Source organism: Nicotiana tomentosiformis, chromosome 3, assembly GCF_000390325.3.
Source record: "Nicotiana tomentosiformis chromosome 3, ASM39032v3, whole genome shotgun sequence".
In the NCBI taxonomy this organism is placed as follows: Eukaryota; Viridiplantae; Streptophyta; class Magnoliopsida; order Solanales; family Solanaceae; genus Nicotiana; species Nicotiana tomentosiformis.
The window spans coordinates 121,683,899-121,699,734 of record NC_090814.1 but is presented as its reverse complement, the minus strand read 5'-3'; the positions used below and the strand labels follow the sequence as shown (position 1 = coordinate 121,699,734).

The window sequence follows — 15,836 nt, the reverse complement described above, 5'->3', positions numbered from 1 at the left end:
TTAAAATACTTTAGTATTTAACTTATGTTATGTTGTGTATATATAAAAGTGTTTAATCTAATACATTATTTGTTTTATAATGTGCACATATATGTTTTTTTGTCCCTGTTACATAAGTTTATGAGCAATTAACAATCTTAAACTTCAGAGTGAAATCTTCATTGCGTTTGTTGGAATATAATGCTCTTATGCACGTCTATTTCATTATCGATATATGTACAATAGTAGAGTCAATATGCGAATGGATGCAATGAATTAATTTCCATCTTTTCGGATCAGAGCTGCCAAACATTCAGGCTGGTATTCGAGCCACCGTAGCTGGAGCCAGGGGCGAAGCTACATTATCCGAAGGGTGTTCAACCGAACACCCTTCATTGAAAATTACAGTATATATAGATAAAATATTAGGTTTTAGAGGTGTACAATATATAATGAACACTCTTTTCGGGGAATTTATTTCATATTTTTCAAGTTTGAACAACCTTGCAAAAATTTCTGGTTTCGCCACTAGGTGGAGCCTGGAGGCGGCAGGATAGAGAAAGAAGCAAAACAAAAGGAAAGTGAAGTGTTTACTCAACAAAACTAAAGGGGAGCAGAAATTTTGAATAGCAGTGAAATGGCAGACCTATGGTTAGGTATACGAACAAAGCTACTCTTATGTAAACATGGGAATCGGCAGTAGTAATTTGGTGGAGGCAAAGTTAGCATAGCTGGGGTGAAGTTGTGTATTTCACGGGGGTTCCAAAACATCTTCCTTGAATGTGACTCTATGGTAGTAATCAATATGATTAAAGGGAACACAAGCTTAGCGTGGCAAATGAAGGATATAATCTTGGATAACAACTACTTTAACATGTGAATTTTGAGATCCAATACAAAAAAGGTTATTGTGGCGATTTTATTTACATCTAACGGCAGTTTATAACTGCCACAATATGATTTAACGGCACTTCCAAAATGCTACAATCCCTTTTATCTCGTCCAAGTTCACACCTCAATTCAATGTTATGAAACGGTCTATTACAATAGTAATACCCAACAAGAAAATGGGGTCGAATTCCACAAGGAGCTATACGTGGGATATAGGAGCATAAATTGCAGTGTATGAGTATGAACTATCTCAAATTACACTTCAACAAATTTATGCTTATTCTATGTCTATTCTAATTTACGATTGCAAGATTAAGTAATGAAACTAAGAAATTATTTTTGTTGTTATTTTTCAAATGCTGTAAAAGGCCTAGGGCTATGTCCTTCACCTAGGTATTTTGCCTAACGGGTTGTAAACTTTAAAGCTTATTTTATTGGTCGGGGTGTATTATAGCTATCAACACTTGAGTACCAACTCAATGCCTCTCGGTCAGATAGTGACTTTGCCCAATTTAGCCCTCTCAAGTCTAAATGGGTGTTGAACAAAATGGTTGATACAAAGCTCAAGTCCGGTTTTACTATCTCTAGATTCAACCCTTTAATTGGGACTATCAATCTCTTGATTTATCCCAATTTCTTGTTAGCCAAGTTTTTCTAGACTAAGTCTCTCTTTCTCAAGTAGAGACCAACTCAAATAGGCATGAACTAATATTTGCAACCATTAATTCTATAATTAAAAGCAAGAACAAGGCTAAATAATAAACACCCAACCGTAAATAAGCAATAAATCAAACACCCATTAAATTTACACTCTAGGGTTGGTCACAACCCTAGTGAAAATCTAGCTACTCATACTAAAGATAGAAGAAATAGAAGAAGAAATGATAATTAAACCCATATTGATAATTAAAATAAAGAAATCTATGTTCAAAAAGCTCAAAATGGCAAAAACTACTAAAGAGAGTAAATAAAAACGGCTACTATAGATGCTGATGTCAAAAACTTGACCTAAGAAAGTGAAACTCTTCTATTTATACAGAGCTAAAATTTTCGAACAAAAATGCCCTTTCGGAGGTTTTGCGGCCGCACAATTCCATGTGCGGTCTGGACATTGCTTCAACCAGCTGACAGGATTGGAATCTTGTGGCCGCACAATTCTGAACCGCGACCGCATCTCTCTCTCATTCTGCGGTCCATACATTTTTGAGTGCGGCCGCACATAGCTCTTTTGCGGACCGCACAAATGCAACTATGGCCGCGTACGTGATCTTCTACGGCCGCAAAATAATTGTGCGGTCCGCAATTCTATTGAACTTGATATGCAGGTTCTCTGAACTGTTGCTCTTGCCTAGCTTCTGCGGCCGCACTTCTCACAGATCTCTGATAAGTTCTTCTGCACAATCTACGGCCGCAGATGATGTTCTGCGGTCCGCACTTTAAGCTTTTGTGTCTGTTTTTTTCCTTGAGTTTAGATCACTCCTTTGTGAGTTGGATTTTATCTTGGAGGCTCATTTTCAAATATCCCTACGATTAAGCATATTTCATCAGTTTTTGGAAACACAATTAAATGCTTTTGGACTAAAATAAAAGTTAAAAGGCGCTTATAAGTAGTCAAAATCCTCACTTATCAACTCCCCCAAACTTAAGCTTTTGCTTGTCCTCAAGCAAATAAGGTAATTCTCACCTACACAAGTTAAGTTCTATTCCAACTAATCAAAGATGCATCAATCATATATCAATTGGGACCAACAATTACCCACAACACTTATGAATTATCAATAAGGCGATGAGTTGAGCTCTTAAGCGCAAATAGTTCTAATGTGACACTTGAGCATCAAGAGTTAACTTTATTCATCAAGGAAGCTCGCTCTTTCATGTAGGTCATTGTGGATCCCAAACTCCTCCTCCTCCATTCTCCATTAGCATATCTCACTAAAGAATGTAGCACTCAATTCAAAGATTTGTGAAAGGTTCACTCATCTCTCTAAAAAGAATGTCACAAGTATGGCTCTAAGTACCATGTGCTTGCCCCTCATGTAGATCACCACTAATATAAGTTTTCTCGGCTTGAAATCACGTAGTACTTTTTCGGAATGCAATGAAGGATTTTGGACTAAGGTTGGATATGTTGTAATAGAATGGATTCATCTTTCCTTAAGCACTCCACTTCTTTTTATCGGCTCATGTTTTGCCAACACTTTGAGGCATTTTCTTTTCCTTAGGGGAACTAGAGAGACTTAACATCACTCTTTCTTGGTCATGATATTCATTTTCTCCTTCTTTGTTTTCTCCATGCTTTGCATCATTACTACTCTTTCAAATCCCTTCAACTCTTCAACTTATTCACTTTCTTTTTGCATGTTTCTTTTAGTTCTTCTTTCTTTTTCTTGCCTTTCCTTCTCTTCATTTCTTTTCTCTTTTTGCGCCTTGGTACCTTTTACAAACTCCTCGTCTCTCCCCCAAACATACATTTTTAGCCAATTGTTTCACAAGAGTATTAAGGAAAGCTCGGGTGCCAAGAGAGGGTCACGACAGAACAGGTAAAGGCTTGTAACATGGTGATCAAATGAGAAAGGTTTTAGGTTCAAATGGGCTGACTAGGGATAACAACATTGGTGGGCCATGGAAAATTTCAAGCGGGTCAAGGAGAGCCTACAATCACTTCTCAAGCCAAGCAAAACTTAATATTTTTCCTCGAAACACATTCGGGACAAGTTCTAGACCATTCGCACGGGTACTTGGACTTGCAACAAAAACATCTCACCTCTCACACAGCTAGATTGTTAAAGAGGATAGAGTCAAGGGACCATAACGACCATATTCAAGATTAAAAATCACTATGGTTTGACTAAACCACTCGATGGTTGCTTAAGTCAACACAAGAGTCACAAGGTCACTAACTAGAACTATTTCTTTCCAAAAACTTGTTTTTAATCATAAGCACGTAGTTAAGTGTATTGGTACCAAGTGAAGCATGTTTGACTCTTCGAGTCTGACTCTATTAGGTCTTTTTATTCCTTATTACTAGTATTCTTACCTAAACACCAAAAACGAACTCAATCCCTTAAGAAGGTTCTCACGCCATCCATCATTGGGAAAAGTCACCCGGTTCACACAAAAACTACCTTTGGAAATAAACGTGGCATTAAGAAAACCAAAGGCTTATTGTCCACTCAAAAATAAAAAGAAGCTACTAGATTAAAAAGAAGCTATTAGATTAAATAAGAAGCTACTGAATTAAACATTGACTAATAAGAAAATAAAATAAAGAAGCTACAAAGCAAGCTACTGCAAGCATAATGAGAGAGGAAATGAGAAAATATATACATCAATAGAGAGAGAAAGAGGAGAATCTATACATGATAAAAATAAAAAGGAAAACGTTATCAGTTATTACAAACCAAATGTCAAATCATCCAAATATCAAATAAACTCCACCCCCCAAATAAAAGTAAGCATTGTCCCCAATGCTTAACAAAATAAGAATAAAGAAGGGTAAGAGTGAAGAGGACTCCCTATGTGGCTGTGTCCATAGCAGCATCACCGCCCTCAGTCTCCTCTAACTGGATCTGATTATCCTCGCCTCTGGGAGTAACTGGGTGGGTGAACATCTGGCGCACGACCTTAACAGTGTCGGCAGCCAGGTCTGGCTCCTCAGACTGGCCAGCTAGTGCCACTGGTGCTGATGGATCTACTGGTGCTGCTGGATCTGTCTCCATCAGCATATCAAATGGAAGGTCCCCAACGTCTGCTATCTTGGTGACCTCTCTCCTCAGTCTATATAATGATTTATTGGATGCCTGGTATTTCTTCATCTTCTTTACCTGCTTCCCAAGCTCCTTAATCACTGCTCCATGTGCTACTAAAGTGTTAATGATGGTCTGCTGATTCTCCAAAATCTTCTTCAATATATCCTCCACTGTCAGAGGAATCTAGGGTGCCGGGGCGGATGCCTGTGTTGCAACAATACTGGATAAGTCAGACAGCTTTGCAGTAGCTATCAACATCAAGTTGTTGAGGCTCGCCAGTGTCTGGGAGACTCGCAGCGTAGATAGCGGATGAGTGGGCGTAGGTACCGGCCTTAAAGTCAAGGTGGAGGGAACTAATGCTGAAGGCTCTGAAGAAGGAGGTGCAGGCGTGGGAGCTGCACTGGTAGAAGGCACTATTGTAGTAGAAGGCATGTATGTTGATTCTGCAGCTACCATCGAAGGCTCATCAGACTGGCCTACGGTAGTAGCTGGTTGACCGTTTTTCTTTGGGTTTCCACCACCCATCAAAGAATACCATGAGAAGGGCTTCTTCGCCCGCACCTTGGTATCAAAATCCCTCGGCTCCACCCCCGCATCCGTAAGATACTCAGTAATAGTGTTGGGATATGGGTAGGAGGTGTCACCTTGCCTGGCGACCAAAGACATGTTGGCCGACATCACGACACCCACATTGATTGGGTACCTAGCTATGATAGAGGCAACTAACACTGCCCGAGGAATTGGAAGATTTGTCTCATTCTGGCACGTGTCTAATCTGCTGCATACAAACGTCTGCCATCCCTTTGCCTTGAAGTTCAGGGTGTTCCTGTGAATAAGAACCCCTGTTGTGATCCATGGTGGTGGTGGTCCCGGAGCTGCCAGAATCTCAGCTAGCCGTGGGCGAGCTGCATCACCCATAGTCAGCTTTTCCAAATATTGCACTGGCTCAACATCCTCAAACCCCAAGTAGGTGTTCAAGGTGTTCTGATCAAACCTCACTTTGAGGTTCCTCACTTTTTTCACTTTGATCCCCTTCTTTATGTGCTCCACATTGGCGTAAACTTCCAAGACCAAGTAGTCTTTGGCATCTACCACACTTTTAGTGAAACATGTCCACCCCTTCCGCTCCAAGAACTGCCTCGACACTGCTGTGTTGTATTTATCAAGGTCTTTCAACAAGAACCGATGCTCAAGAGTGAGCAATCTCGATGGTCACCACTCTCTGAAACTAGAGAAGGCTGCAAGACTGACGAACCTATCTTCCCAAATTTCTTTCTTCTTTGACCTCTCAAGGCCGGCTACTCTGGTGTCACCCCCTCGGCCATCGTCCGGGAGATCATCAACATCCATTGTGGTAGCAGGTGCATTTGGGGCATGTGTGGATAAAGGTTCTGAAGCCTGACTTCTACCTTCTGAACCCTCAAAAGAGTTAGGCTTGTTTCTAAGTTGGTATCTGTCCTGACGCAGCTGTGGCTGTGATTGCACAGCAGGCTGCTCTTGCACTGAGTCACCCTCCGATGCTTCCCTAGACTGGGCATATGAACTTGATTCGGCGGGCTCCGACTATCTACTTTGGCCTGTTGTGGCTTTCTTACTGATTACTCTTTGGAGACCGAGGGGTAAGGTGCTTTTGCCTCTACCTCTGTAAGGTTCACCCCTCCCCTTTGATGTATCACCACGACCACGGGATCTAACAATTTTCTGCAACACATAGCAGTAGGAGTCAGTTCGAATACAAGTGTAGATAATCGGAAGTTCACAGATCAAAACATGTTGCAGGGTATGGAAGTGCGGTCCGCACAATTACAAGTGCGGCTACAGGTCTGGTGGCACGGACTGTACAATTTTGAAGTGCGGCCGCAAAAAAGAAACTGCGGTCAGCAAAATTTTGAATGCGACCGCAGAGTTGAAGTGCGGTCTGCACTTTTCTAAGAGCGGCCGCATAATGGATACCTGAAAATGGAAACTCTCTTAAGATAGAGAATGCCCTGATCTGCGGCCGCGATTGAATTCTGCGGACCGCATAGTCTTGCTTCACCAAAGACTTAATCTATACTTCTGTGGACCGCACAATTCCTTTTGCGGCCGCGCATTTCAAAACTTAATCGGGCAGAGTTCTTAGGGTTTCAATTCTATGCACAAATTGGACATTGTAGTAGCACTTAAACATGAAAAACCAAATACCCATTCCCCAAATAGCAACTAGGAGTTTACCCAACACAATTCACACCCCACATAGATATGAAATTGACAAATGGTCTAAAGTAACTAACAAATTGTAAACTAAACTAAGAAAATTAAAGAATCCTAGAAATGATTTGAACATACCGGTGATGAAGTGGTGTTAAGGAGTGATCACAGATGCTCAATTAAGTGGCAGATGATTCAATCAGTTGTGTGCAAGATTTTAGCCTTTGTTTTAATTTCTCAGAGTTTGGAAAGTTTCAACAGTAGCATTAGGGCTACTATTTATACTAAACCGGTTTGGCTAAGGGTTCAAGAGACGAGTGCGGCCGCAGAATTACTTCTTTTGTATGCACTCTATTACCTGTTGTTCAAATTCCCTTCGATGATCTACGGTCCGTATAATTAGTTGTGCGATCACAGATGTTGGTGCGGTCTGCATATTTGCTTGTGCGACCGCACTTTGGCCATTTCTCTGACAAACAAACTTCAGAGAGTTTGCATTTTCCCATCTCAAATTGTGCGGTCACAATTGACTTCATCTATAGCATTCAAAATTTTGCGGTCCGCACTTTTTCCATACTTAGCCAATTTTTCTAAGCACAGTTCTTGCATAGAACACTCATTCCTACAACACACTTCAAAACCAGTTAGCACAAAATAAGACCTATCTAAAGAAAAAGAAAAAAAAAGAGAAAGAAAAAGAAACATGGGTTGCCTCCCAAGAAGCGCCTGATTTAACGTCGCGACAGGACGCAAATTACCATCATTTGAAATGAATTACCGCCACGACGTGGCCATCATCAACTTTTCCCAGATAATGCTTCACCCGATGACCATTGACTCTAAATACCTCATCATTTTTATTTTTTAAGTCCAAAGCACCAAAGGGTGTCACACCCACAACCTCAAACGGGCCACTCCATTTAGACTTTAGCTTTCCGGGAAATATTCCGTAATTGCGAAATTGAACAACAACATAAGATCACCCTCTTTAAACCCTTTGTTCCAAATGCACTTGTCATGAAGATATTTCATCTTCTCTTTGTATAAGGACAAACTTGTGTATGCATGATACCAGAACTCATCCAACTCGTTCAAATGTTCCACCCTTAAGTTGGCGGCAACATCCCACTCAAGATTCAACTTCTTTAAAGCCCACATGGTTTTGTGCACAAGTTCCACCGGAAGATGACAAGCTTTTCCGAACACCAACCGGTATGAAGAAATTCCGATAGGTGTTTTGTATGACGTCCTATAAGCCCATAAAGCATCATCAAGTTTTTTGGACCAATCCGTCTGGTTAGCATTCACTATTTTGGACAAAATACTCTTTATCTCCCGGTTGGAGACTTCCACTTGAGCGATTGCTTGTGGATGATAGGGAGTCGTGACTTTATGAGTGACACCATACTTGGTGAGTAAGATGTCGAAAGCTTTATTGCAAAAATGCGATTCCCCATTACTTATGATAGCCCTTGGAGTACCAAATCTTGTGAAAATATTTTTCTTCAAAAATGCCACCACACTTCTAGCTTCATTGTTGGGTAGAGCAACGGCCTCAACCTATTTGGACACATTGGACACAAAATCAACCGCGACCAAGATATAGGTGTTTCCAAAAGAACTCACAAAAGGACCGATGAAGTCAATACCCCACAAATCGAAAATATCAATATCCAAAATAGTGGTAAGACAATCCCGTTTGAGCTTCTTCCTTTGGTTTGAAGAGAACTCATTCGGGATGATACGACTTACAAGGAAATTTGCTAGATCTGCAAACCATGGCACCTCTTTCATTGAAATAGCCAAGAGTTTATCATCGGGGAAGGAGTCATTGATTTCAAGGCCATCATGCGGCCTCCCCTCCTCCTCCAAACGAGACAAGTGGTCCGCCACTTGGTTTTCACTTCCTTTGAGATCTTGGATGTCAATATAAAACTCTTGCAATAAAAGCACCCATATCATCAACCGGGCTTTGGAATCTTTCTTGCTCATAAGATAGCGAAGTGCCGCATGATCCGTGTGGACAATGACTTTTGCACCCATGAAGTATAGGCGGAACTTCTCCACAGAAAAGACAATGGCAAGGAGCTCTTTCTCCATAATTGTGTAGTTGACTTGGGCACTATTCATGATCTTACTAGCATAGTAGACCGGATGAAAAATCTTGTTGATGCGTTGCCCCAAAACAACCCCCACCGCTACATCACTTGCATCGCACAAGAGCTCAAAAGGAACACTCCAATTTGGAGCGGTAATAATGGGAGTAATAGTCAACTTGAACTTTAGCAATTCAAAGTCTTTCATTCAATCATCATTGAAGTGGAACTTAGCATCTTTATCCAAAAGCTTGCACAACGGGTTCACCACTTTAGAGAAATCCTTGATGAAATGCTGATAAAATCCCGCGTGACCTAAGAAACTCTGCATGCCTTTCACTGAAGTTGGAGGTGGAAGTTTAGAAATCACCCCAATCTTTGCCTTGTCGACTTCAATGCCATTCTTTGAGATCTTATGGCCATGGACAATGCCTTCCTCGACCATGAAATGACATTTCTCCCAATTGAGCACCAAGTTTGTTTCTTCACATCTTGCCAACACATTATCAAAGTTTGCGAGACAATCATCAAAACAATTCCGGACCACCAAGAAGTCATCCGTGAAGACTTCAAGGTAATCCTCCACCATGTCCGTGAAGATCGCCATCATACACCTTTGAAAAGTCACGTGCATTGCACAACCCAAATGGCATCCGCTTGAAGGCAAAAGTACCATAAGGACATGTAAAAGTAGTCTTCTCTTGAACCTCCGGAGTAATAAGAATTTGGTTGTAGCCAGAATACCCATCAAGAAAATAATAGAAAGCATGGCCGGCCAATCTATCAAGCATTTGATCTAGGAAGGGAAGTGGAAAATGGTCCTTCCTTGTGACTTTGTTGAGCTTACGATAGTCCATACATACTCTCCACCCGGTCACCATTCTTGTAGCAATCAACTCATTCTTATCATTGGTGACCACCGTCATGCCCCCCTTATTTGGGACACATTAAACCGGAGAAGTCGACGAACTATCGAAAATGAAATAGACAACCCCGGCATCCAACCACTTGATGATCTCCTTTTTGACAACTTCTTGCATGGCTTCGTTGAGTCTCCTTTGATGTTCAATAGATGGTTTGACACCTTCCTCCAAGTTAGTATTGTGCATGCAAAATGCGGGTCTTATCCCCTAAATATCCGCCAATGTCCATCCAATAGCCTTCTTCCTCTTTTGTAGCACCACCAATGTAGAGTCTACCTGCACGTTAGTCAAACAAGAGGAAAGAATAACTGGTAAAGTAGAAGAAGGGCCAAGAAATTCATACCAAAGATATGGAGGTAATGGCTTCAACTCCAAGATACGAGATTCCTAGATCAAGGGCTTTGTTGGACGGTTGTCCTATTTTCAAGATCCAAGGACAATTTGCGGGGCTCATAAGTGTACGACCCCATTCCTTGCAACGAGTTCACACATTCCATGAATCCATCCATTTAGTCATCATCAAAGTTGAGCAAGACGGCCTCAAATGTATCATCAACATTCATCACAGCACTTGTTTCATCTATAATCACATCTGTCACCAAGTCTACAAAAGAACACACCTCTTTGCTATTGGGTTGCCGCATGGACTTACACACATGGAAAACCACTTTTTCATCATCAACCTGGAAGGTAAGTTCTCCGGCTTCAACATCAACTAGAGCCTTCCCCGTAGCAAGGAAAGGTCTACCAAGAATAATTGGCACCTCATAATCAACCTCAGAATCAAGAATGACAAAATCCACTGGAAGAATGAATTTATCAACACGAACCAATACATCTTCAATCACTCCCAATGGTCTCTTCATGGTACGATCGGTCATTTGTAATCTCATAGATGTGGGTCTTGGTTGCCCAATTCCCAAAGTTTTGAAAACCGAATAGGGCATCAAATTGATACTTGCCCCAAGATCACAAATAGCTTTTGCAAACTCAACACTCCCAATTGTACAAGGAATCGTGAAAGTGCCGGGATCGTCCAACTTGGGAGCCATTGAATGCACAATTGCACTCACTTGATGAGTCATTTTTATAGTTTCAAAATTCATAGATTGCTTCTTTGTCACTAAATCCTTCATAAACTTTGCGTAACCGGGAATTTGCTCCAAGGCATCAACCAATGGCACATTGATAGACAGGCTCATCATCATGTCAATGAATCTTTTGAATTGATTCTCTCCATCTTTCTTAGCAAGCCTTTGAGGATAGGGAGGAAGAGGCCTAGGAATTGGTGCCTTAGCCTTTTGCACTACCGGTTCCAGTATGTCAACAATGTGATCCCTAGAAGGCTTCACTTCCTTATGAGCTTCCTCCACATTGTTATTAATATCAATATGCACTTCATCAATTTCTTTCACCATATTGTCCGGGATCTCATCTTCTTGAACCACTTACTCATCATCCACAAGTTTTCGTTGATTCGAGGTGGGTGCATCCCCACCTTTTCCACTCCTTGTAGTAACGGCCATGGCATGTCCCATGTTGTTTCCACCCTTTGGGTTCACCACCGTGTCACTTGGTAGTGCCCCTTAGGACGATTATTTAGGGCTTGAGATATTTGCCCCATTTGGACTTCCAAGTTTCGGATAGATGTATTGTGAGAGGCAAGTTGGGCATCAGAGTCGACATCTTTCTCGATCATTTGCTTAAACATGTTCTCAATTAGTCCCATCTCATTTTTGGAAGAATTTGGAACATGGGAAGGATAAGAAGGCGGGTTACTCGGTTGTTGATACATCGAGGGCCTTTGAATACCCGACCCTCGATTGCCTTGATTATTGTTCCATCCCCCTTGGTTTTTGCCTCCCCAATATCCTTGATTATTTCCACTCCAATTGCCTTGGTTATTACCACCACTCCAATTTACTTGATTATTGTTACTATTCCAATTCCCTTGATTGTTTCCACCATTCCAATTACCTTGGTTGTTAGAATTTCAATTCCCTTGATTACCTTAAGGTCGCCATTGTTGTTGATTTGGGCCTTGAGAGTTGTTTCTTTGTCCTTGAAAGTTATTCACATATTGCACTTTCTCCTCTTGTTCATTGTAAGATTCATCTTGATCAAACCCACTATCTTCTTGCACATAATTATCCACTCGGTTCTGCACTTGTGGACCTTTGGTTCTTTTTTTGTTCACCATCATACTAACTCCCTTCATGTCATTGACTTGCTTAGGATTTTGCACTTGTTGAAGTTGAGCTTTGTCTAATTGATTCATTGTGGTGGTCAACTCGGCAATGGCTTGCCCATGGTCATGCAATTCTTTATGTAGGTGAATCATATTCGGATCACCTTGAGGAACATTTGCTCTACTTTTCCATGCTGAAGAAGTATCCGCCATTTCATCTAAAATCTCACAAGATTTTGCATACGGCATTGTCATGAAATTTCCACCGGCAAGTTGATTAACGATGCACTAATTGGTAGTATTGATCCCCCGATAGAAAGTTTGTTGAATCATAGCCTCCGTCATGTCATTATTTGGGCACTCTTTGACCATAGTTCGGTACCTCTCCCATATTTCATGCAACGGCTCATTGGGCTCTTGTTTGAATGCTAGAATCTCGTCTCTAAGAGTAGCCATATGCCCATGAGAAAAGAACTTAGAAATAAATTTCTCCGCCAATTCATATCATGTATGGATGGAGTGATTTGGCAATATTTCTAGTCAATCCATGGATTTCCCCCGTAGAGAGAAAGGAAATAGCAATCCAAGGATTCACGGCAATTTCTTGTTAGCCAAGTTTTCCTAGACTAAGTCTCTATTTCCCAAGTAGAGACCAAGTCAAATAGGCATGAACTAATGCTTGCAACAATTAATTCTACAATTAAAAGCAAGAACAAAGCTAAATAATAAACACCCATCCATAAACAAGTAATAAATCAAACACCCATTAAGTTTACACTCTAGGGTTGGGTCACAACCCTAGTGAAAATCTAGCTACTCATGCTTACGACAGAAGAAATAGAAGAAGAAATGATAATTAAACCCATATTGATAATTAAAATAAAGAAATATATGTTCAAAAAGCTCAATATGGCAAAAACTACTAAAGATAGTAAAGAAAAATAGCTACTATAGTTGCTTATGTCAAAAACTTGACCTAAAAAAGTGAAACTCTTCTATTTATACAAAGCTGGAATTTTCGGATAAAAATGCCCTTTCAGAGGTTCTGCGGCCGCACAATTCCATGTGCGGTTCGCACTTTGCTTCAACCTGACAGGATTGGAATCTTGCGGCCGCACAATCCTGAACCGCGGCTGTATCTCTCTCTTTCTGCGGTCCGCATATTTCTGAGTGCAGCCGCACATGGATCTTTTGCGGACCGCACAAATGCAACTGCGGCCGCGTAGCTGATCTTCTGCGGCCGCACAATAATTATGCGGTCCGCACTTCTGTTAAACTTGATATACATGTTCTCTGAACTTTTGCTCTTGCCTAGCTTCTACGGCCACACATTTCATGTGCGGACAGCACTTCTCACAGATCTCTGATAAGTTCTTCTGCACAATCTCCGGCCGCAGATGATATTCTGCGGTCTGCACTTTAAGCTTTTGTGTCTGTTTTTGTCCTTGAGTTTATATCACTCCTTTGTGAGTTGGATTTCTTCTTGGAGGCTCATTTTCCAATATTCCTACAATTAAGCATATTTCATCATTTCTCCGGTAACACAATTAAACGATTTTGGACTAAAACAAAAGCTAAAATGCGCTAATAAGTAGTCAAAATCCCCACTTATTACTCTTCCGCCACAAAGTGTATACGACGGTTTCATCTTAGCTGCCATAACAGTAGCTCAAAACTGCCGTAATATGCATTGTTTAATGTGGCCTTTTGTAAGATGTTAATTATAGCGTTTACAAACCGCCGTTATTGTTTTTAAAATTTTAAGAGATTACAATTCTTAGTATGGCCTTTTCGTTGTTTATTGTGGTAGTTTTGAGCCGCCAGTTTTGCAACCAAAAACTACCATTTTTTCTAATTTAATATTACGACAGTTTAAAACTTCATAATTGTAATATTTCTAATTATTCATGATTCTGTAATTTCACATTTTGATCCTTCCTATTGCACCCCTATGAAATTAAACACCCTTCATAATAATTGTAACACATTATAAAGAATTAAATAAGTAAAGTATTCGTCATATAAAATATATGTAATGATCAGGCCGGCTATTTTGAGTATTATAGCCCCGTTCTCCCATTTACTACTTATTTTATGCTCAATTATCATTATGTGACTTGCCGGGGTAGTTGGTTCGGTTTCGGAGATGTTTCGGAATGAGTTCAGCCACTTAGTCTCGAGGTTGGAAGCTTAAGTTAAATAGGTTGACTGAATTTTGACTTATGTGTAAATGGCTCCAGAATAGAGTTTTGTTGGTTCGATAGTTCCGTTGGGTGATTTTTGACTTAGGAGTGTGTCCGGATAATGATTTGGAGGTCTATAGTTGATTTAGGCTCGAAATGGCGAATGCTGGATAATTTGAAATTTCGGAAATTGATAAGTTTGACCGAGAGTAAACTTTGTGGTTATCGGGATCGAATTTAGTTCCGGGATTTGAAATAGCTCAGTTGTGCCATTAATGACTTGTGTACAAAATTTGAGGTCAATCAGACTTGATTTGATAGGTTTCGGCATCGATTGTAGAAGTTGGAATTTCTTAGTTATTGTTAGGCTTGAAATTGAGTTGCGATTCCTATTTTTGATATTGGTTGATGTGATTTGAGGTCTCGACTAAGTTTGTATCGTGTTTTAGGACTTGTTGGTACGTTTGGTTGAGGTCTCGGGGGCCTCTGGTGGAGTTTTGATGCTTAATGGATCGAAGTTTGGTATTAAAGGATTGCTGAAGTGCACCAGGTCTGGTGCGATGGCACCTGCGATGAATTTGGACGCAGGTGCGCAACCGCAAAAGCGAATGAGTCATCATAGGAGCAGATTTGGGTGAGCTGGGGAGTTGCGTAGGTGCGAAGGGAATTTTCGCACTTGTGAGTTCGCAGATGCGGAAGGAGCATTGCAGAAGCGAAAGGAGGCCCGGTGAGGCAGGTCCGTAGAAGCGGATGTCTTCTCATAGAAGAGAGGCCGCAGGTATGCAAGGCCGGTGTCCAATATAACTCCGCAGATGCGGATCTTTGACCGCAAAAGTGGAACGGCATGTGCGGTTAAATGATCCGCAGAAGCGAAAAAGGTTGGGCAGTGTTTAAAACTCGAGGGTTTTGTGATTTTAATCATTTTGGACATTTCAAGTTCAGATTAAGGCGATTTGTGAGAGGATATTCGAGGGGTTTCTTGAGGTAAGTCAATCTTGATCATTTTTATTCAATAATATTGTTTCCCCATTGAATTTCCCACCTAGATTGTGTGTTTTTGAGGTGGAATTTTGGGAGTTCTAGGCTAGGGATTTGAGAGTTAATTTGGGGATTTGAGATACGATTTGGTGTCGGAATTTGGTAAATTTGCTATAGTTGGATTCATGGATGAATGGGCTTTCGGATTTTGTAGCTTTTATTAGATTCTGAGACGTGTCCCGGGGGTTGACTTTTGAGTTGACTTTTTGACTTTGATTAAGAATTTAGCATTTTCATGTGGAATTGATTCCAATAGGTTGAGTTAATTGTATCAAATTGTTTGTGGCTAGATTCGAGGCAAGGGCTTGTTAGCGGAGTGATTCGATTAGCTTGAGGTAAGTATCGAATTTAAACTTAGTTAAGGCACTAGTTGCCTGAATTGTACTAGCTTTGCCTAGGCGGTTTCAGTTCTGGCCGCAGCATCCACTTCTCAGGTCGAGGGATGTACTCAGACTCCCGCCGCCCGTATTCTAGAGTAAGTGGTGTAGAGACTTCAGATACCGGGGGTACTACCAGCCCAGTCGATTGTAGTTGCTCAGGCCTAGGGGGTCCCGTTATGAGCTATAAGGAGCAGAAAAGACTAGAGAGGTTTGGGAGGC

The 15,836-nt window shown here is 41.0% G+C and overlaps 1 protein-coding gene across 1 annotated transcript; it reads right to left on the bottom strand.

Annotated features, from left to right (window-relative positions):
- Positions 1–10,337: 10,337 nt before the first annotated feature.
- LOC138908426 (uncharacterized) lies at positions 10,338–11,246 on the bottom strand. The gene is made up of 2 exons (XM_070199092.1): positions 10,791–11,246; positions 10,338–10,592 (listed from the first exon to the last, which is right to left on the bottom strand). The coding sequence occupies exons 1-2, from the start codon at positions 11,244–11,246 to the stop codon at positions 10,338–10,340; spliced, it is 711 nt and encodes a 236-aa protein (XP_070055193.1).
- Positions 11,247–15,836: the final 4,590 nt, after the last annotated feature.

Bases quoted from the DNA above. Each gene is read 5' to 3' on its own strand.
- LOC138908426 (XM_070199092.1), bottom strand. From the start codon at position 11,246: ATGGTGAAAGAAATTGATGAAGTGCATATTGATATTAATAACAATGTG. The intron at 10,593-10,790 runs GCAAGTATCAAT...GTTGATTATGAG, and splicing joins AAGCTATTTGTGATCTTGGG to GTGCCAATTATTCTTGGTAG.